The following is a 16,490-nucleotide window of genomic DNA, read 5'->3' as shown; positions in this document are numbered from 1 at the left end:
ATGGGCTGCATTTGTTCTAGAGGGATTGAAACAGATGAGATTGTTGAAGGTATAAAGAAGTGCTCAAGCAGATCCCTCTCACGGCTAGTTACTCCTTTGAGGAAGGATGTTTCAGCTATATTGTTTGATGCTGATGCTGCCACTAGAAGCTGCGGGAGTGGTAAAAGGCCTGCAACAAAATCACAAGAGAATGTGGTTGCTCCCATTCCTGTGCAGACAGATGAAGGAGATAGGGGTTCTTTGGCTCCTGTTGATAGGAATCAGAACTTGGCCGGGCACCATAGGAGGGCTACAGTGGATTTTAGGGTGCATGGGGCAGATACTGATCCGAAGATGGGTGACTTTGGATTGGCTATGGAAAATTTTAGTGTGCCCGATGGGTTCTCTGGTGAGCATGTGGCTGCAGGTTGGCCTGCATGGCTTACGAATGTTGCACCAGAAGCAGTGAATGGCTGGCTCCCTCGCAGAGCTGAGTCGTTTGAGAAATTAGACAAGGTGAAGTTTACAGGTCTAAACTGAGATGGATTTCGTTTTATTATTCTTGCATGATACGCTTCAAGAATCAATTTTGGATTCTATATTACCGTTAGGAAGTCTTTGTTCTTTGCTTTATGATAAGTCTTTTTTCCAATATTGATCCAGTTGTTTTTTTTTATTATTATTTTCTTTTCTTTTCTTACTGTCATAACATTGATCTTGTATTAATTGCAGATTGGACAAGGAACATACAGCAGCGTGTACAAAGCCCGTGACCTTGAGACTGGTAAAATTGTTGCACTCAAGAAAGTGAGGTTTGTTAACATGGATTCTGAAAGTGTCCGTTTCATGGCAAGGGAAATTCAAATTCTGCGGAGACTCAATCATCAAAATATTGTGAAGCTTGAAGCAATAGTTACATCAAGATTGTCATGCAATTTGTATCTTGTATTTGAATATATGGATCATGATCTTGCAGGACTTGTTGCAACACCTGGAATCAAGTTCACCGAGCCGCAGGTAATGTAGTAGAGTGCTTTTACCCTCCTAAGCCTTTTTCTAATGAATTTTTTCACTATTTAACTTATTCACAATTTAGACAAACTATATATGGTTTCCAGGTTAAGTGCTTTATGCAACAATTACTTCGTGGCCTCGAACATTGCCATAAACGCAAAATTTTACATCGCGACATCAAGGGATCTAACCTTCTGGTTGACAGCAATGGAATCCTCAGAATAGCAGACTTTGGCCTGGCTACGATTTTCGATCCTGATCAGAACCAGTCCTTAACAAGTCGTGTGGTGACTCTATGGTACCGGCCTCCTGAGCTTTTGCTTGGTGCTACTGAATATGGTGTTGCTGTTGATTTATGGAGTGCTGGTTGCATCCTTGCAGAATTGCTTGCTGGGAAACCTATCCTGCCAGGAAGAACAGAGGTATTCTCCCTTCAGTTATTTGGTATAGCAATTTGACAAAATAATCACTTTTGACATGGTGCATCATAATCATATTCAATGATCAGGAGAAAATTGCATTTAAAATGATGATTGTATAAATTTTCCATCATATTGATAGAAATCAATATTCTTTCATACATAGAAACTTGTCTTTTATAATAATTTCAAGCAATCCTGTCTTTTTCATTCTGCAAAGCATTCCCCAAGCTGGAGTTGGAGCTGCTTTACTTCTTTAAGGAAGTGCTTTAACAAATGACATTTAGTTTTGGTTTTTGGTGGATATTTCATATAGGTTGAACAACTACATAAAATCTTCAAACTTTGTGGATCCCCACCAGAAGACTTCTGGAAAAAATCTAAGTTGTCGCAGTCTACTATTTTTAAACCTCATCACCCCTACCCTCGGCGTATTGCAGAGACATTCAGGGAGTTTCCTCCTTCAACATTGTCTCTTCTTGATACCCTTCTCGCAATTCAACCAGAGGATCGAGGAACAGCATCTTTGGCTCTGCACAGGGAAGTAAGTTCTTTTATTTGCTTTGTTCTTTCCTTTAGTCCATCTTGTTGCCTCTATACTTATCCTCTTCTTTCTTTAAAGCTATTTAAAAAACTACAATGTACTATAGCTACTGTGATATATGTGCAGGACTATAAATGCACTCGTGTGTGTATTTCTTCTTTTTTAGGGAAAACGTATTTCAAAATTTCAATGTAATCCTTCTATGTAATGGCATTAATGAGCTGTAATCCTCAAGATGATTATAAAGACATCACGTTTTGTTTATGAAATGTCAGTGGAGTGTTATATTTTCACATGATTTTGTCCCTATGAAGGGCAATCTTTAAATCACTAATATTGCAGCTTTATTTCCCAGTTTTTCTCGACTAAACCTCTTGCCTGCGATCCTTCTAGCTTGCCTAAATATCCTCCAAGTAAGGAATATGATGTTAAGCTTCGAGATGTGGAAGCAAGGAGGTACTTTTGCAATGGATTTTTCCATAAATATTGTGAAATGACATTTTCAAAACTTATCAGAAGAGCTATTTCTTTGGCACCTGAAATTCCTAACCTGAAATACAATGTTTGGTAACAGGCAAAAAGCTGCAGCTCTTAAAGGCAAGCCATTTGATTCTGGAAGGAAAGGCCCATTGGATAATAAACCTATGACCGGGCAAGAAGCCAACGGAGACCCAAAGGTAATTTGAAAGAAGAGTTGAAGCAATGGGATTACAATCATTTATATTGATAAGTTCGAGCAGAAGCAGAATTTCTTAAAAAGCTTCTCTTTCTTATAAGTTCATTACTCTTTTTCTTTCTCATTTTGTATTCCAATTGCTGCAGAAGTGGCGTGAGCAATCAAATACCAAAAGTACGAGTGAGAAGTACAGTCCTTTAGAAGAAGTTGGTTCAGGGTTCCCCATTGATCCTCCCAGAGGAGCTCCACATGGCTTGTCTCATTCCAACACTACATTGCACCCCAGTGCATTTGGGAAGAACGATGATATCAGGACGATTCCTAACCAAGCATCTAGTACTATGTGGGCACCCAACGTTCCACGATTACGATCTCAGAGATCATATATGCCTCAGAATAGTGGTGGCATGGACTTTGCCAATTCAAAGAGCAATATGAGCTCCACGTATAATAGGCTTGATGTTGCTGAGTCATCTGAGAAGCAGCATGTACTAGATAGACCTTCTTCTACCTATAGGGGAGATGACAAGGTTGGAGCCAAGGAAGCTGTCATGGTAAGGGCCTATGCCATGAAATTCTCCACTACTAGTTGCACGTGCCCCCCACTCCCCCCCACTACTAGTTGTCATGGCTAAAGCTAAAACTGAAAGCTTAAAGGGGTTTAAAGCTAATTTTTTTAGTGGCTTAACAGAGCAACAAGTTCGCCAACGAAAAAACCTGCTCTAATTTTTATAATTCTTCCTTTTAAAGTTATTTATTAATCCAGAGAAGCCACCAAGATCTTTTTCTAGACACCTGAAATGCATCAATAGTTTGTTTTCCCCTTTGCTCCTCTCTCGTGACTCATGACTCACGACCTTGTTCATGGCTTTCGCTCCTTTCTCTCCCCCAAATGAAGATCGCCACTCTCGCCCCCAAACAAAGACCGATTGTGGTAGATGTTTATGTCTTCTAAGCTATAAGGGCCATGTTATTTTCATTCTTAATTTTGATCTTACAACTCCTATTGGCTCCGGTAATGAGACGGAAAATGGAACTATTTTAATATATTCTGACCTTTCAAATGAAACGACAAATATAACTATTTTAATTTAGTGGCCCCCCTAAAATTTCTAGCTCCACCATTGTCTAGAGTAGTGTATCATTGAAGATTGTTGGACGAAAGTTCTAAAGCTGCTGAATCTCTTGAATGACATTAATTGGAATCTGAGTCTCTTGCCTTTAATAACAATTGAAGATTTTAAAAAACATAGAACAAATTTTTTATTCTTGCAAACCTTATCTATACACTTGTGATTTTTTTTTTTTTTCTGGATTAATGTTTGCTCATATGCTTTAATTCTGCATCTTTACAGAGTTACGGTGGAAAAAACAAAAGAATTCACTACTCAGGGCCATTAATGCCCCCAGGTGGTAACATAGAAGAACTGCTTAAAGAGCATGAGAGGCAAATCCAGCAGGCTGTGCGCAAAGCTCGTTTAGACAAGGTAAAAACAAAGAAAAATTTCTAACAAGAGCCTGAAGATTATCTCCTCCAATGTAAATGTCCCTTTTCCCACAGAATTTACCATTAATATAGCAGTATATTTGCCTCTTCTGTCTAATTTCCGAGATTCTTGGGAAGTTGCTTCTAGTGAATCAGAATCCATCTATGTACTGCTTGCACAGCTAGAGCTACCCATCTGTAAAAGTTTATTTATGCTGCTAAATGCACATTTAGTGTGCAAGTCTGAGTTATATTCTTAGTAGAAAGTTTCATTTGTCAGTTGATTAAAATTTATTGTTTTGTTAACATTGCTGTTTTATTTTCAGTATCTTTCCATGACTGTTTTAGCCTCTTCAATATCTTATTGTCTCTTCCTGCTATGTGAGATTGATATCATTCGATCTAGGTTTCACTTTGCTCATTAGCCAGAAGATGGCATTACTGATATACGTTTTGTGTGCTTAGAACGAATCACTGAAGGTCTGTTTAAACAAAGTCAGAGCACTAGAATTTACCTTCAAAACGCATGGGCCTCAGATAATTCCTTCAAATTCATCAGATTGGCTAAAGAAATCTGTAATTAGGTTAATTCCATCAGATGGGTTGGCTCTTGGCCTTTTGTTAATATTTGGGAATCTGGGGAGCAATTCTTCTACGTCGGGTGGTTAGATTCTAAGGTCATCTCCAACCGAAATTCCTTTTTTTTTCACTCCAAAAATACAGTAAAACTCAAAAATGTCATGATTCATCTCCAATGAAACTACATTTTGCACGCTTCTGCAAACGTAACCGTCTTTATACTCTTTCGCACGTTTCTTTGCCAAATTTTCGGTTGAGACAGAAAAATCACGTGGGTGAACAGTGCAACATCAATATTGGTGTCTCACTGTTCACCAGCAAGCAAATATGGGAAGATTTGACGTTCGCTGGAGCAACCAAACAATGACATGGGCATTCTCCTCTTGTTCTAAATAGATGAGCAATCTTACAATTTGTTATATCCAATATTATTCAATGGAGTCAAATGAGCATTTTTTTAGCTCCCATGTAGCTAATGTGTAGGTGTGCCTTGCACGAGCACTTTGATCCTGTACTTTGGGTGAGCAGTACTAGTTAGGTGCCTCTTTAATTTTGTTGAACTAATAGGATTCTGTGGCTGTCAATTCAGGTTAATAGATTGGGCCAGTCTAACTCGAGAATTAACCCAACACATATAAATCATCCAAACTCAACTCATTAATAAATAGTAATTTGAGCTCAACAAAACTAAGAGTCTATTTGTATAATTTTTTATAAAAATAATTATAAAACTACCATGAAAAAATAACTTTTTTTTAAATTGCCTTAAAAAATAAATCAATAAAAAAATTATCTCAAATGAAGCCTAAATATAAAACCCATCCGACAAAACACGAAAAAAAAAAAAAAAAGTCGAGATGGAATAATATCAACCTAATTCGAAATAGGTATGATTATTTGATTTGAAAATGATAATTTCATAAACATTAAAAATATGTTTAATTTAATACAATTTTTAATTAAAAAATAAATAAATATTTTTTTTTGTTTGCTGTGAGCTGATTAAAAATATTTTTGAAGCACGTAATCTGACTAGAGCTTCCTTTGGAACATTTTTTGGGCTTTTTTTTTTGTTGTTCACATCAAATTTTTGTGCTAGAAATCTACTTTTTACACAATAAAAAAATCATCCCAAACGAAACCTCAAATCCCATCCAAATATAACACAAATTCATCCAAAATCAATACTTTCACGTACGAACAATCCTGAAAAAATAATTTTTTTTATTATATTATTTTGTAGATAATTTGTCTACCGCTATCTATTTTTTGTCTTTATTAAAAGGGTCGAACACCATTGCCCCCTTGGACCCCCGACATATCTATAAAATCTCTATACTTTTAGTTATAAGTTTGCCCCCATAAAAATTAAAGCTGGTTCCGCCCCTACGTACGAACCAAGGTTAATAGTAACACACCCCTACATACAAGTGTGGAGCGTGCACTGAATCGCATCTGCATCAGAACTCAATTCTTAAAAAAAAAATCTGGCAAAAAAAGATGAAAACTTTCAGCAATTAAATCCTTGAAATTAATTTTGGGTTATTTATAAATATTCGATGGAATAAAAAGCTCTAATCCTGCCTAAGCTCATAAAAACAGTAATGTTTGCTGATATATTCCTTACAGCAATACAAAACAGTAGCGGAAAGGCATTTAGTTGACACAATTTAGTGTGTACAATACTCAGTTTGTCTGAATCGATAAAAATGGCGATTCCTTACCATCATAGCATGGCTGAGAGGAGGTAAGATGTGCACGCCTTCCCTCAATAAATTTCTTACAAAATAAATCAAATTTGTCTATCTTTATTGCTTCCCTAATTGAGCGAAAGAACCCCAGATAATGATGAGTGTTGTGGCTGCAAGTATTGACAATTTAGAGCATTGTTTTCATTGTATGTCATGTTTATGAGTTCTGAATGGAAGAAAGTTGGCCTTACATTTCTAGAAGGATTTGAGCTAGCATTTCATGCACATTAAGTAGGTGATTGATGTAGGCTCGAGTGTGATTCTGGCATGTGTAGCAGCTACAGTTGTCGACAAGAGGTGATGTATCTTTTCTGAAGCACACAACATAAGTATAAGAATGAGGCTCAAGTAATTCCTAACAATCTTTAGAAAACAGCGAAAATTCTCCACAAGAATCCACACGAACCGAGAAAACAGTAGAAATTTGTATTATTTGATGAAATAGAAACGGAAAATACCAAGATACAATTGATCCTCTATTCGAGAGGAGGTTCTATCCCTCCCAAATCTCTAAACGCTGCTAGAGCCCAACGGAAAACCTAAATCTATGAGATCTCAAATTTCAGCCAAATTCAAGATGCCCTAAACCCTAAGAAAACAAACTATTTAAGGCATATAATTCAAAAGGAAATCTCTAAACAATCCCTACATTCAATTTCCCTCCTAAACTTCCTTCAAAATCCTTCCTAAATGGTTCTGTAGAAATAGGGCGGTCAGATCCCGCGTAACAGAGGCGGAAGAGTTCCGATCTTCTCCGTGAGCCAGTCCCTTATGGACCGGTCCAATGGACCGGTCTAACACTTTACTGCTACAATCGACCAAAATTTTGGTACAATCTTGGTCAACCACATGTTAGGATGGGCTAGCATGTGCATGCCTGAGCCTTAATGATCTTTACTAAAGGGTGGCTGTAGAATCTAGATCATGCAACCTGAGGTAATGGAGAAGTTTTATGTAAAACTCGTTCTCATTTCTGAAGCAGAACAAAAAGCTGATGCTTAAGGCAATTTCATGGAGTGACTGAACCATATGCAGCTCAAAATGACTCATTACATACAAGGGCAAGTTAAATACCATACTCGAGATATAGGGATGTGAGTGCTGCATGGAGGATTATAAGCAATGGGCTCATAAATCTGTTTGCTGGGCTGGGTGAGGAGCAGTGGATGGGTGGAGTCTAGAATGAAAACTTGCTACTTCCAGTCAATTCTACCGGAGTAGGAGGAATTGGACCAATAGAATAAGTTAAACGGGAAAATCTTGGATTAGAAGCTCTTGACACAGATGTAGCAGGAGAGCTTTAATTTGTCTACACTGTTCCTGATTCCTGAATCAAACTTTTGGATCTAAAAGGTGTAAGTTTGTGTAAGGCTGGGCAAGAGTGTACCTGTACACGGTTGCTCGCAGATTTATCTTTGTGACATCACCAAAATTATGCAATTGAGTACTGAAAATTTCTCCCTCTAGTACGTCAAGTGGGAAGACAAGTGCAAGGCCTCCAAGAGTAAGGTGATAAATATACCTGTTTTTATGTACAAACATTGTAAAAGCAATAGAGATAAGCAATGGAATTCACATGATAAACTTCACAACATACGTTGAATCAAAGAGATCAATACCCGCAGCCACCCCCTGCAAGACCTCCTCTATGGAAGGGTAGGAAAATGCAAATAAATATAAAGTCAGGGTATTATAAATATTTGAAGAAAATTTAAAAGACTTGTACTTTAAAAAGGCACCAAATAGCAATGCAAGTCTCAGACTGGTATAATTATATAACTTTTTCAGGGAACTAGCAAACTCTAATTCCACCATGTTACAAAGAATCACATTATCACAACAATGCTCACACAAAAATAGTCATAGCAAATAATCATAATTTGCAATAAGAGTAGAATATTAATGGAATTATTATTTTACATGCCTAAGGTCTCATTTTTATAACCACAACTCTCTTAAAACTCAAAAGATAGAATCGAGTAGTTCAATTAGTAAAATCCAACAGATTAACATCACTGGAAAAAACATGGCCCGTTTAATAGCCAAAAATCTACGTAACAAATCTAAAAGGAATCACAACTCATATGTAGCATACACAGTACCCAAATAGTAAGGAACTACAATTTTGAGTGCCACTACTACAGTACTCAAATCACAACGTTAGTCATAATTCCTCAGGCCAAAGGTTGGAATAGAGGTCTTGAGTTGACCTCCACATATATCCCACAATCATATAAACTATGTGCAACGAAAGCAGAGTTCGAATGATGCAATCCCACATGCGTAGCAAATTCAAAATGCCTTGAAAGATGGTCAGAATCACTCAAACGTTGTCCAACTCACAAAATAGACCGTGCCAAAGCACTAGGAGTACAAAACTATCAAAAAAGCACCTTCCGCATGAAATGCGATCGAGCGCACACAAAAAATGACAATCTACAACTGCAACATTGCCCAAAATCACTGAACGTCGTTTGTTTGTGAAATGGATTGCACTCTTGTGTTTAGAACGTCAAAAATACTCAAGAGGGATCTCTCGCGATTAAACCAAGCAAATGCGGTCAAAAATGATGAACTACGAACATAATGTCGTGTGAAGTTTCTTCACACTCAAACGACGTGCATTTGCAAAAAAGACTACAAGCAAATGCATCAATTATCCATAAATGACACTTATATTGCTTGAGTGGTCGCACGAATCAAAAAATAAAATTTCCTCGACAAAACTTATGAATATATATATATATATATATATTATAACTTATCCCTACTAAAAATCTCTGCTATCACTGGTCCCACTCAATTACTCTATCATCCACTTGCTCTTTAAAAAAAAATTGATGATATGATTCTAAAACTAAATCCCCTCAACTCTCCCAACCATATCAGACCAATTCACACACAACTCAAGTGTGTGCTCAGCTCCCGTTCCATCTTCTCTCTTTGCACGAACACTGTAATTGATTTTGCATACTTATATTAAAAATTTTAATTTGTCCATCAGTTAGTTGCTGATAAATAATTGAGACTTAAAAGTTTTTAATTGATTTCTCATCTTTTTTCATAAAGTTTTTCATAAATAACTCATGAATTTCATATTTACGTTGGACACAATAATTTTGGGTAAGCCATATAATTGAACTACTTCATTGAAACATAAAAAAATATATTATATAAAAAAATAAATAAATAATAAAGAATTTTATTATATAAAATAAAATGACCAATTTTAAAGAAAAGCTCTACGAAGACAGATAAAAGGGTCGTGTTTCTAATAAGTTTTTCATTGTCCTAAAACAAAATACATGTTAACAACTTTCTAAGGCTAGGAAAATGAGTATAATAAAATGTTTTTTTTTTTCCTTCACACATTAAACAAGTTTTGAATTGTGGCATCTTTTAAACTTGTCTAGTAATATCAAGTGCAAGGCTTTCAAGGGTAATGTGATAAATATACTTTTTTAATGTACAAATGCTGTTAAGGAAACAGGTGAAACACAAATCATGAGTTGACCCCTATAAGCAAAAGCATGCAAAATGAGTCAAAAGCACTTGAAGGGTCAAACGACCTCCGATTGCCAAACGAAGTCGTTGCAATCAGAAAGTCGAATTCGCTTAAGAGAGAACCCCTCGCAGTCAAATCGGACGAGATCGGTCAAAAGATACGACCGTCACCTGAAATTGATGCGTGACGTTGCCCAAACAACGTCCGATCGTAAAATGGATTTCGTTGTTGTGTTCGAAACATCGTCAACACCCAAAAAATGACTGTCAATTTGTTCAATAAAATTGGCGCGGGAAATCGACATGAATCCCGAGGCAACGACACATAAATCGAGGAAATTGATGCGCGATGTCGTCCAAACGACCTCCGATCACAAAACGAAATGCGTCGTCGCAACGGAACGACGGGAGTACCCAAAGTTAGATGAGAAATATACTGGATATTAGAAAGAGACTTATATTTCCAAACAGTTGATTTGTGACTATATGGAAAACCTGGTAATGCTAATCCGGATATCTGGCGTGGCTTCTCCTCAGGTAAGATATCCTGAAACATGCCAAAAACATTATCAACATTCATATAACTTCAAAAGATTAAATCAAAGATTTTAAATTTCACTATGCAAAACAATGAAATGTAGCCCTGACTGACTGAAACCAGCCATAACGAAAATTTACACTTACTAAGGTAAAAAAACGGTAAATTGCACCCTATTTCCACTGTCTTTTACGACTAATGCATTGATGTGGCAAAATAAGCATGCAGATAGCCCATAAAACAGATCAAATAAAAAAGATCATTTTTAACAATTTGAACATTCTGAATTGGACATGTTCTTTCTGCTTTGATGACTGAAGAGTACACACGAATTAAAAAGCTTTATGCAAAGTTTCCCCAACCAAACTTCTACCCCAAAGAGAACTAAACAACACGATCTAGCCTCGTTTTCACCTATTTGTTCTTTGGGCTTTCCATAGTAGGTACTAGAAAATCTTCCAGTAGCTAGCTAGGTCGGACTGTACAAGTATACATACACACCTTCGCATGTCAACAATGATATATCAAATATGATGCACAACCTAATATAATGTAAGCTTGCACTATAATCCTTTACCTTCAAACAAGGAATACAACTTAGTTTCAAAATGAGTAATCCTAATGTGACTCATTTACTCACCACAACTGTATTGAGTAAGCTGGGGCGCTCTTCCATGCTCTCTCCAAGCCCAAAACCTCCAATGTAAAAACCTAAATAAAATATTACACAAGAAAAAAATGATAAGGACGTTAAAGTTTATATTATGCCTCAGATTTACTTTAAAAAAAAAAAAAACATCAATGCAAGAAATTTCCAAATGTGTAAATATTCTTATTTATTTCAACTGTAATAATAAATAAATAATAATTGATGGTTGCTATTTATATTTCTTATGCAACATCATATGAAATGATTTATTTAAAATTCTAAAACTGGATAGAAACTTTAAGACTATCAATTACCGACCGCCTAATCAGTAAATATACTTTAAATTGAACTCTAAAGTTTAGTTAAATGATGCAATTACATAGCAAAGTGTTACTAAATAGCATGCACCCATACAAACACATACTCATTTATACATAAGAACATAAGGAAAAGTAAACACAATATATAATGGGATGGACTTATCTCATCTTAGGAAAATAATCATCTTCCACCGAATTATATTTCAACAATATGAATTTCAAATGTAAGATCAAATCTGCTCATTCTTGTTAACACCATTAAAACTAGTGATATGCACAATTTTAAACTTTTAAAATAAATTGATCATCAACTGTAATAGCACCAAAATTTTTCAAAGGATTCCTCTAATTGCATGGGAAGATAAGTGTCTGATTTCAAAACATAGAGACTTTCAAATGGCATAAAATTAAATAAATTGGTAGATGATATTTAGAGGTTATTTGATAGTTTTGATTGATGAATACATGGCAAAACAAGACTTATTAAGAAAGCTTCCATAATTTATATATCATCTAATCATCCTTATTTTTGCCACATCTTGTATGAGTGATTAAATTGTTATCAAAATCTATGAAGTTCATTCCATAAGTTTAATATTGTAGAACACAATCAAAAGCACGATCTTGAACATGAAAGCCATATAAAAATGATGGATAAAAAATTAATTAGGCAAATGCAAAAAAATATCAAGGCCATGAATTTTTACATGAACATTCAAGTGAAAAGCCAATAAACAATATTTTTGGTATAAAAAAATGTAAGCAATCACTTTAACATGAACTGTTAAAACAAGTATGTAAACACTTAAAACTACCTCGCACATTTTTCTTTGCAACTTCAGTGGCACAACGTTTCCGTTCTTCTACACTAGCACCACCAACAATGGCTCCAAAAATATTACTTCCACCTGTCTAGAATATAGAAATAATGAAATAAAGAAAATGTATAAAGTTTAAAGAACATCAAGATAATGAAATATTTATATAAACTAGAGGGCAATATGAAAGGCCAAATACTACTTAAACATAGAAATTACGTTCATGAGTTCGATAATATTAAGCATATCAAGAACTATTCTACAAATCAAAATAGACTTTATAGTAAAGTCTTTATAGTAAAGTCTCTTAGGCTTCATATTTTTAAATTCAATTAACCGCAAGTATACTAAAATCATAAAGCTTGCCAAATAAGACTATTTAGCAATATAATTACTGCATAAAAGTACAACTTGTAACTTGGATGTCATGCTATTGGGATTTCTACATGGAATCAAATCTGTATTCCAAACTGTGTGAAAAAACATGACTAAGCAAATAAGAACCGCTCAGTGCCTAGAATGCCAAAGGGCAAAAACATGCCTTTATCTGATAAACATTTAGCTTAAGAAAAAAGATTCAGAAATACAGAAACTAAGAAAACAAGTTGAATAAAATGAACATTAAAAAATATCATTGAAAGGTTAGCCTCCATTTTCAGGTGTAGAACAACTCAATGTCCTTAGATTATAACGTCTCATAGCAATCAAGATTTGGGGGAATCAAGAAAATTTCCTTGTTCTCCCTATATTAACAAACAATAAACCAAAATAATATTTCACATTTCAACCAGAAATCTGATCCAGAACTCCACAGACCTTGTCCAAAGCAATACAGTCATCTAGCCACCGCACAGTCCTATCCACCGAAGCCTTATTCCTCTTCTCAGAAACCCTTGCAGGAACCTCATCAGCCAAACTAGCCCAAAAGTCGGGCTTCAAGGAGGAAATAATCTCCATATAATCAGACGGCTTAACCTGACAAAAAAAAACCCATCAATCAAACAATGTAACATTTAACGAACCGTAACCAGTATCACTACCAGCCGACGCCCTCCCGGTGTCTCAAACGATGCACCGAGCTTGTTAGCGGCAACACTCTCCGGCAAACTTTCGATAGAATCCCTTGGCGAAGCCACCAAGACACAATTTTGCAAGGCCAACATTTCATGCAGACCTCCAATGCTTGAAATAATCGATGGAGTAGGGCCGTGAATGCTGTGGATGAGAAGTCTTTATGAGCTTAGACTTAACCGAATGGTTTAGAAGAAGAAAAAAATTAAAAAGGCGTTTTTTTTTCAGGCATTTCATCGAACGATGGGAGTTTACAAGTCAATGGGGCTTATGTGCAGCGGGTGGGGGCCTGGAAATGGAAGATTGGCGACAAGGTCTCGGGAGAGGAAGGCTGGAAGGCCCTTCATGGTAGAGAGAAGGAGAGCAGGAGTCTCGACGGAAATTGGAGAGTTGCCAGCAAAGAGGGCGCCGACGCGAGCTCCGCCAATCCCGCCGCAGCGATGGTTTACTGCGAATCTCATCCTTCTCTTCAGGCTTCCGCTGGAGATTATCGGCTTCTACCTCTCAAAAATATCAATTTCTTAGCCAGCGAAGTATAAAGTGAAAGGACCGGTGAGATATTTGTGTGAGAGTCGAGCAATATATTTTGTAATTTCGTACTCATTAGGGTGTTGGATTGAATCCGAACTGACTCTGGGCTAAATGAGTTGACTCAAATTTAACCTGTTTTGCTATAAGAATCAACTTCTTGAATCCAAATCCGACCCGGTCAACATGACCCGCCAACCCGACTTTCCTTTTTGCAATTTTTTGAAATTAAAAAATAAAAATACAAAAATTGTGCAAATTCTGAAATTAAAATTGTAATGAAACAATAAAATTAAAATTTTACTAATTCTTTATACTTAAAAAAATACAATATAAATTACAAAATCATTATAACTTTTTGAAATTGAAAATACAAAAATACATTATGGACCATAGGGGAAGGCGGGAAGCCTGATTGCTACTGCTGGAGGAAATAGGAATCACGAGAATATGAGAAGTCTAGAAGACGAGAACGCCAGCGAGCTACGACTGCGGGTGAAAGTGAAACCCTAAATTCCAAAAACCTTAAAACGAGCTCAAAGGTAATCAGGCAGAGCCGCGAGAGTTTATCAAATGGAGTCGCATTTCTTCGCCAGCAAAGTATAATGTAAAAGGACCGGTGAGATATTTGTCTTAGAGTCCAGCAATATAATTGGAAAATTTACATACATACCACTTTATTTTTTTTATTTACATATCTAACACTTAAAATTTTAATTTATTTTAATTAATTTAAATATATTTTATAATTTAGTATCATCATTATCAAAATAAATCATAAATTATAGAAATCTATTTTGTTGAACTTGATTCTATTGCAATTTACACTATTTTGGCTCAGCTAATGACTTCATTATATGCATCTAAATTTAGATAGACTAAGCATTATGTTTTCGCATATTTCATCATTGATATGATTTTAGATATTAATAGGTTGTCAATATTATTTTCAATACTTCATTATTATTTTGTATGAGTAAGTAGATTTTATTTATTGTGTTCATAATAAAATATCCATGTACAAGAGATTTTTTTTCTTAATTTATAGTTCCACATGCCCCCATCCAATTTCAATGCAATTTATGGGAGAAAGAATTAATTTTCATAAACTTTCATTCTAACAAATGTAATAAATGATATCCCCAAAATATAAAATTAACATGTATAATACATTGTTGTGTTTTGAAATATTTAAGGCAGTATAAAAATATAAAGTTTAGCATCATAGCTTTGTATAAAGATCTAATACAAACAGATAAAAGACGAGTGTGCATCATGCTTAAGAGACACCAAATTTTTTACAAGGAAAACCTCCAAAAGAGAAAAGAATCACGGGGGTCTTTGTCCAGTCGAATTGATTCCACTAGTATTAGTGGTTGATTACAAATCATGTCTTTGCTCGGAGGAGGGTGTTGGCTCAATGTAGCAAATACATATTGTATATAGTACATTGCATAGTTTGAGAATAACATGTCAGTTATTCTCAAGAGAATGTTGGTTTGTTTGTTTGTTCGGTGGGACTGTAATTTAGCAACGAAGGTCAGAGGGAATGTAGTCGACAGGTGACAATGGTTGGAGAGCCGTGGTAAGCGGGCGATGGAGGTCGGAAATTGATCCGATGTGGCCTCCGAAAGAAAGTCCGACATAATTGGTCAAGTAGAGGTTTAACAGCGATAGTTTGTTGGTGCAAATTCGTCTACAATAGTGTCGAGGTAGAGCTCTAGGATTCTTCAAGCTTGAGAACTCTTCTCTTCTTCCTCCTCTCTCTCCTCCCCTTTATGTAAAGAATGAGATCCTATTTATAATTTTTATTAGTGGCATGCTCAATAAATATGAGAAGATTAGGGCAATTTTGAAATGTTCTATCGAATAACCCACATTAATCCCTTGATCACAGAGAGTTATAATGTCAAAATTGCGTGAACATGGGCTCGCTAGATTTGTCTCATTGAGCCATTCAATTCGATGATAAGCATTTCAAATTTGAATATCATTTAGTCATTAAATTAATGCTCTTAAGCTTTGAAGTATGCATTGATATTTTAATTTAAGCTCATTTGGCCTCAAATTGAACTGAATTTGATATTATTAGATTTCTCTCCTTGAGATGTTCAATTTGATTATAAGCTTGTTAGGACGAGAGTGGATAGTTTTGAATTTGATTTGGACGCTTCCAAATAAAATTTGGATCAAGATTCTTGCCTGATCAAGGCTATTTTTAGTGAAGAATCATACATATCATAAACTAATAAAAAACACACAAAAAATTATACATATTTGTAATGTTATGCAGGTCAATAAACTTTTTTTTTTGGATCTTGTCTAGCCGAACCAACAAACTCACATAATAATTACTCCATAGAAAATCATTAGATTTTTAAAACTTGTGTTTAACTTTCAGGCGCAGGGAGTTTGATAAAACTATATATATATATATTAAAAATAATGAATGACTAAAACACCATATTTTGAGATGTACGATAATAACTAATATGATTGCATATGAAAATATTTGAATGAAATTATATGAATGAAAATTTAACATACATAGTTATAAACTTATAACTGTCTTAAAAAATACAATATATTAAAAATATGATGACCTATTGGCTAT

At 35.3% G+C, this 16,490-nt stretch overlaps 2 protein-coding genes across 2 annotated transcripts; one reads left to right on the top strand and one right to left on the bottom strand.

The window, feature by feature from the left end:
- On the top strand, window positions 1–4,787 carry LOC110096978 (probable serine/threonine-protein kinase At1g54610). The gene is made up of 9 exons (XM_028698832.1): window positions 1–495; window positions 712–996; window positions 1,098–1,415; window positions 1,729–1,956; window positions 2,312–2,412; window positions 2,531–2,628; window positions 2,762–3,186; window positions 3,988–4,119; window positions 4,584–4,787. Exons 1-9 carry the CDS (start codon window positions 1–3, stop codon window positions 4,785–4,787), a joined length of 2,286 nt encoding a protein of 761 aa, XP_028554665.1.
- Window positions 4,788–6,205: 1,418 nt separating this feature from the next.
- On the bottom strand, window positions 6,206–13,914 carry LOC110096979 (queuine tRNA-ribosyltransferase accessory subunit 2). The gene is made up of 10 exons (XM_020823158.2): window positions 13,604–13,914; window positions 13,318–13,492; window positions 13,094–13,252; window positions 12,275–12,371; window positions 11,131–11,201; window positions 10,448–10,499; window positions 8,046–8,094; window positions 7,836–7,970; window positions 6,640–6,759; window positions 6,206–6,558 (listed from the first exon to the last, which is right to left on the bottom strand). Exons 1-10 carry the CDS (start codon window positions 13,807–13,809, stop codon window positions 6,384–6,386), a joined length of 1,239 nt encoding a protein of 412 aa, XP_020678817.1. The 5' UTR covers window positions 13,810–13,914; the 3' UTR covers window positions 6,206–6,383.
- Window positions 13,915–16,490: the final 2,576 nt, after the last annotated feature.

The sequence above is a fragment of the Dendrobium catenatum genome, unplaced genomic scaffold (genome assembly GCF_001605985.2).
Source record: "Dendrobium catenatum unplaced genomic scaffold, ASM160598v2 fragScaff_scaffold_133, whole genome shotgun sequence".
NCBI classification, from domain to species: Eukaryota; Viridiplantae; Streptophyta; class Magnoliopsida; order Asparagales; family Orchidaceae; genus Dendrobium; species Dendrobium catenatum.
This window is presented reverse-complemented; position numbering and strand designations above follow the sequence as displayed.

Coding starts and splice junctions, on each gene's coding strand:
- LOC110096978 (XM_028698832.1), top strand. CDS start 1: ATGGGCTGCATTTGTTCTAGAGGGATTGAAACAGATGAGATTGTTGAA. Junction 997..1,097: donor TCAAGTTCACCGAGCCGCAG/GTAATGTAGTAG, acceptor TATGGTTTCCAG/GTTAAGTGCTTTATGCAACA. Junction 4,120..4,583: donor GCAAAGCTCGTTTAGACAAG/GTAAAAACAAAG, acceptor TTGTGTGCTTAG/AACGAATCACTGAAGGTCTG.
- LOC110096979 (XM_020823158.2), bottom strand. CDS start 13,809: ATGAGATTCGCAGTAAACCATCGCTGCGGCGGGATTGGCGGAGCTCGC. Junction 12,372..13,093: donor ACTGTATTGCTTTGGACAAG/GTCTGTGGAGTT, acceptor TCTATATTCTAG/ACAGGTGGAAGTAATATTTT. Junction 6,559..6,639: donor GCTCAAATCCTTCTAGAAAT/GTAAGGCCAACT, acceptor CAATACTTGCAG/CCACAACACTCATCATTATC.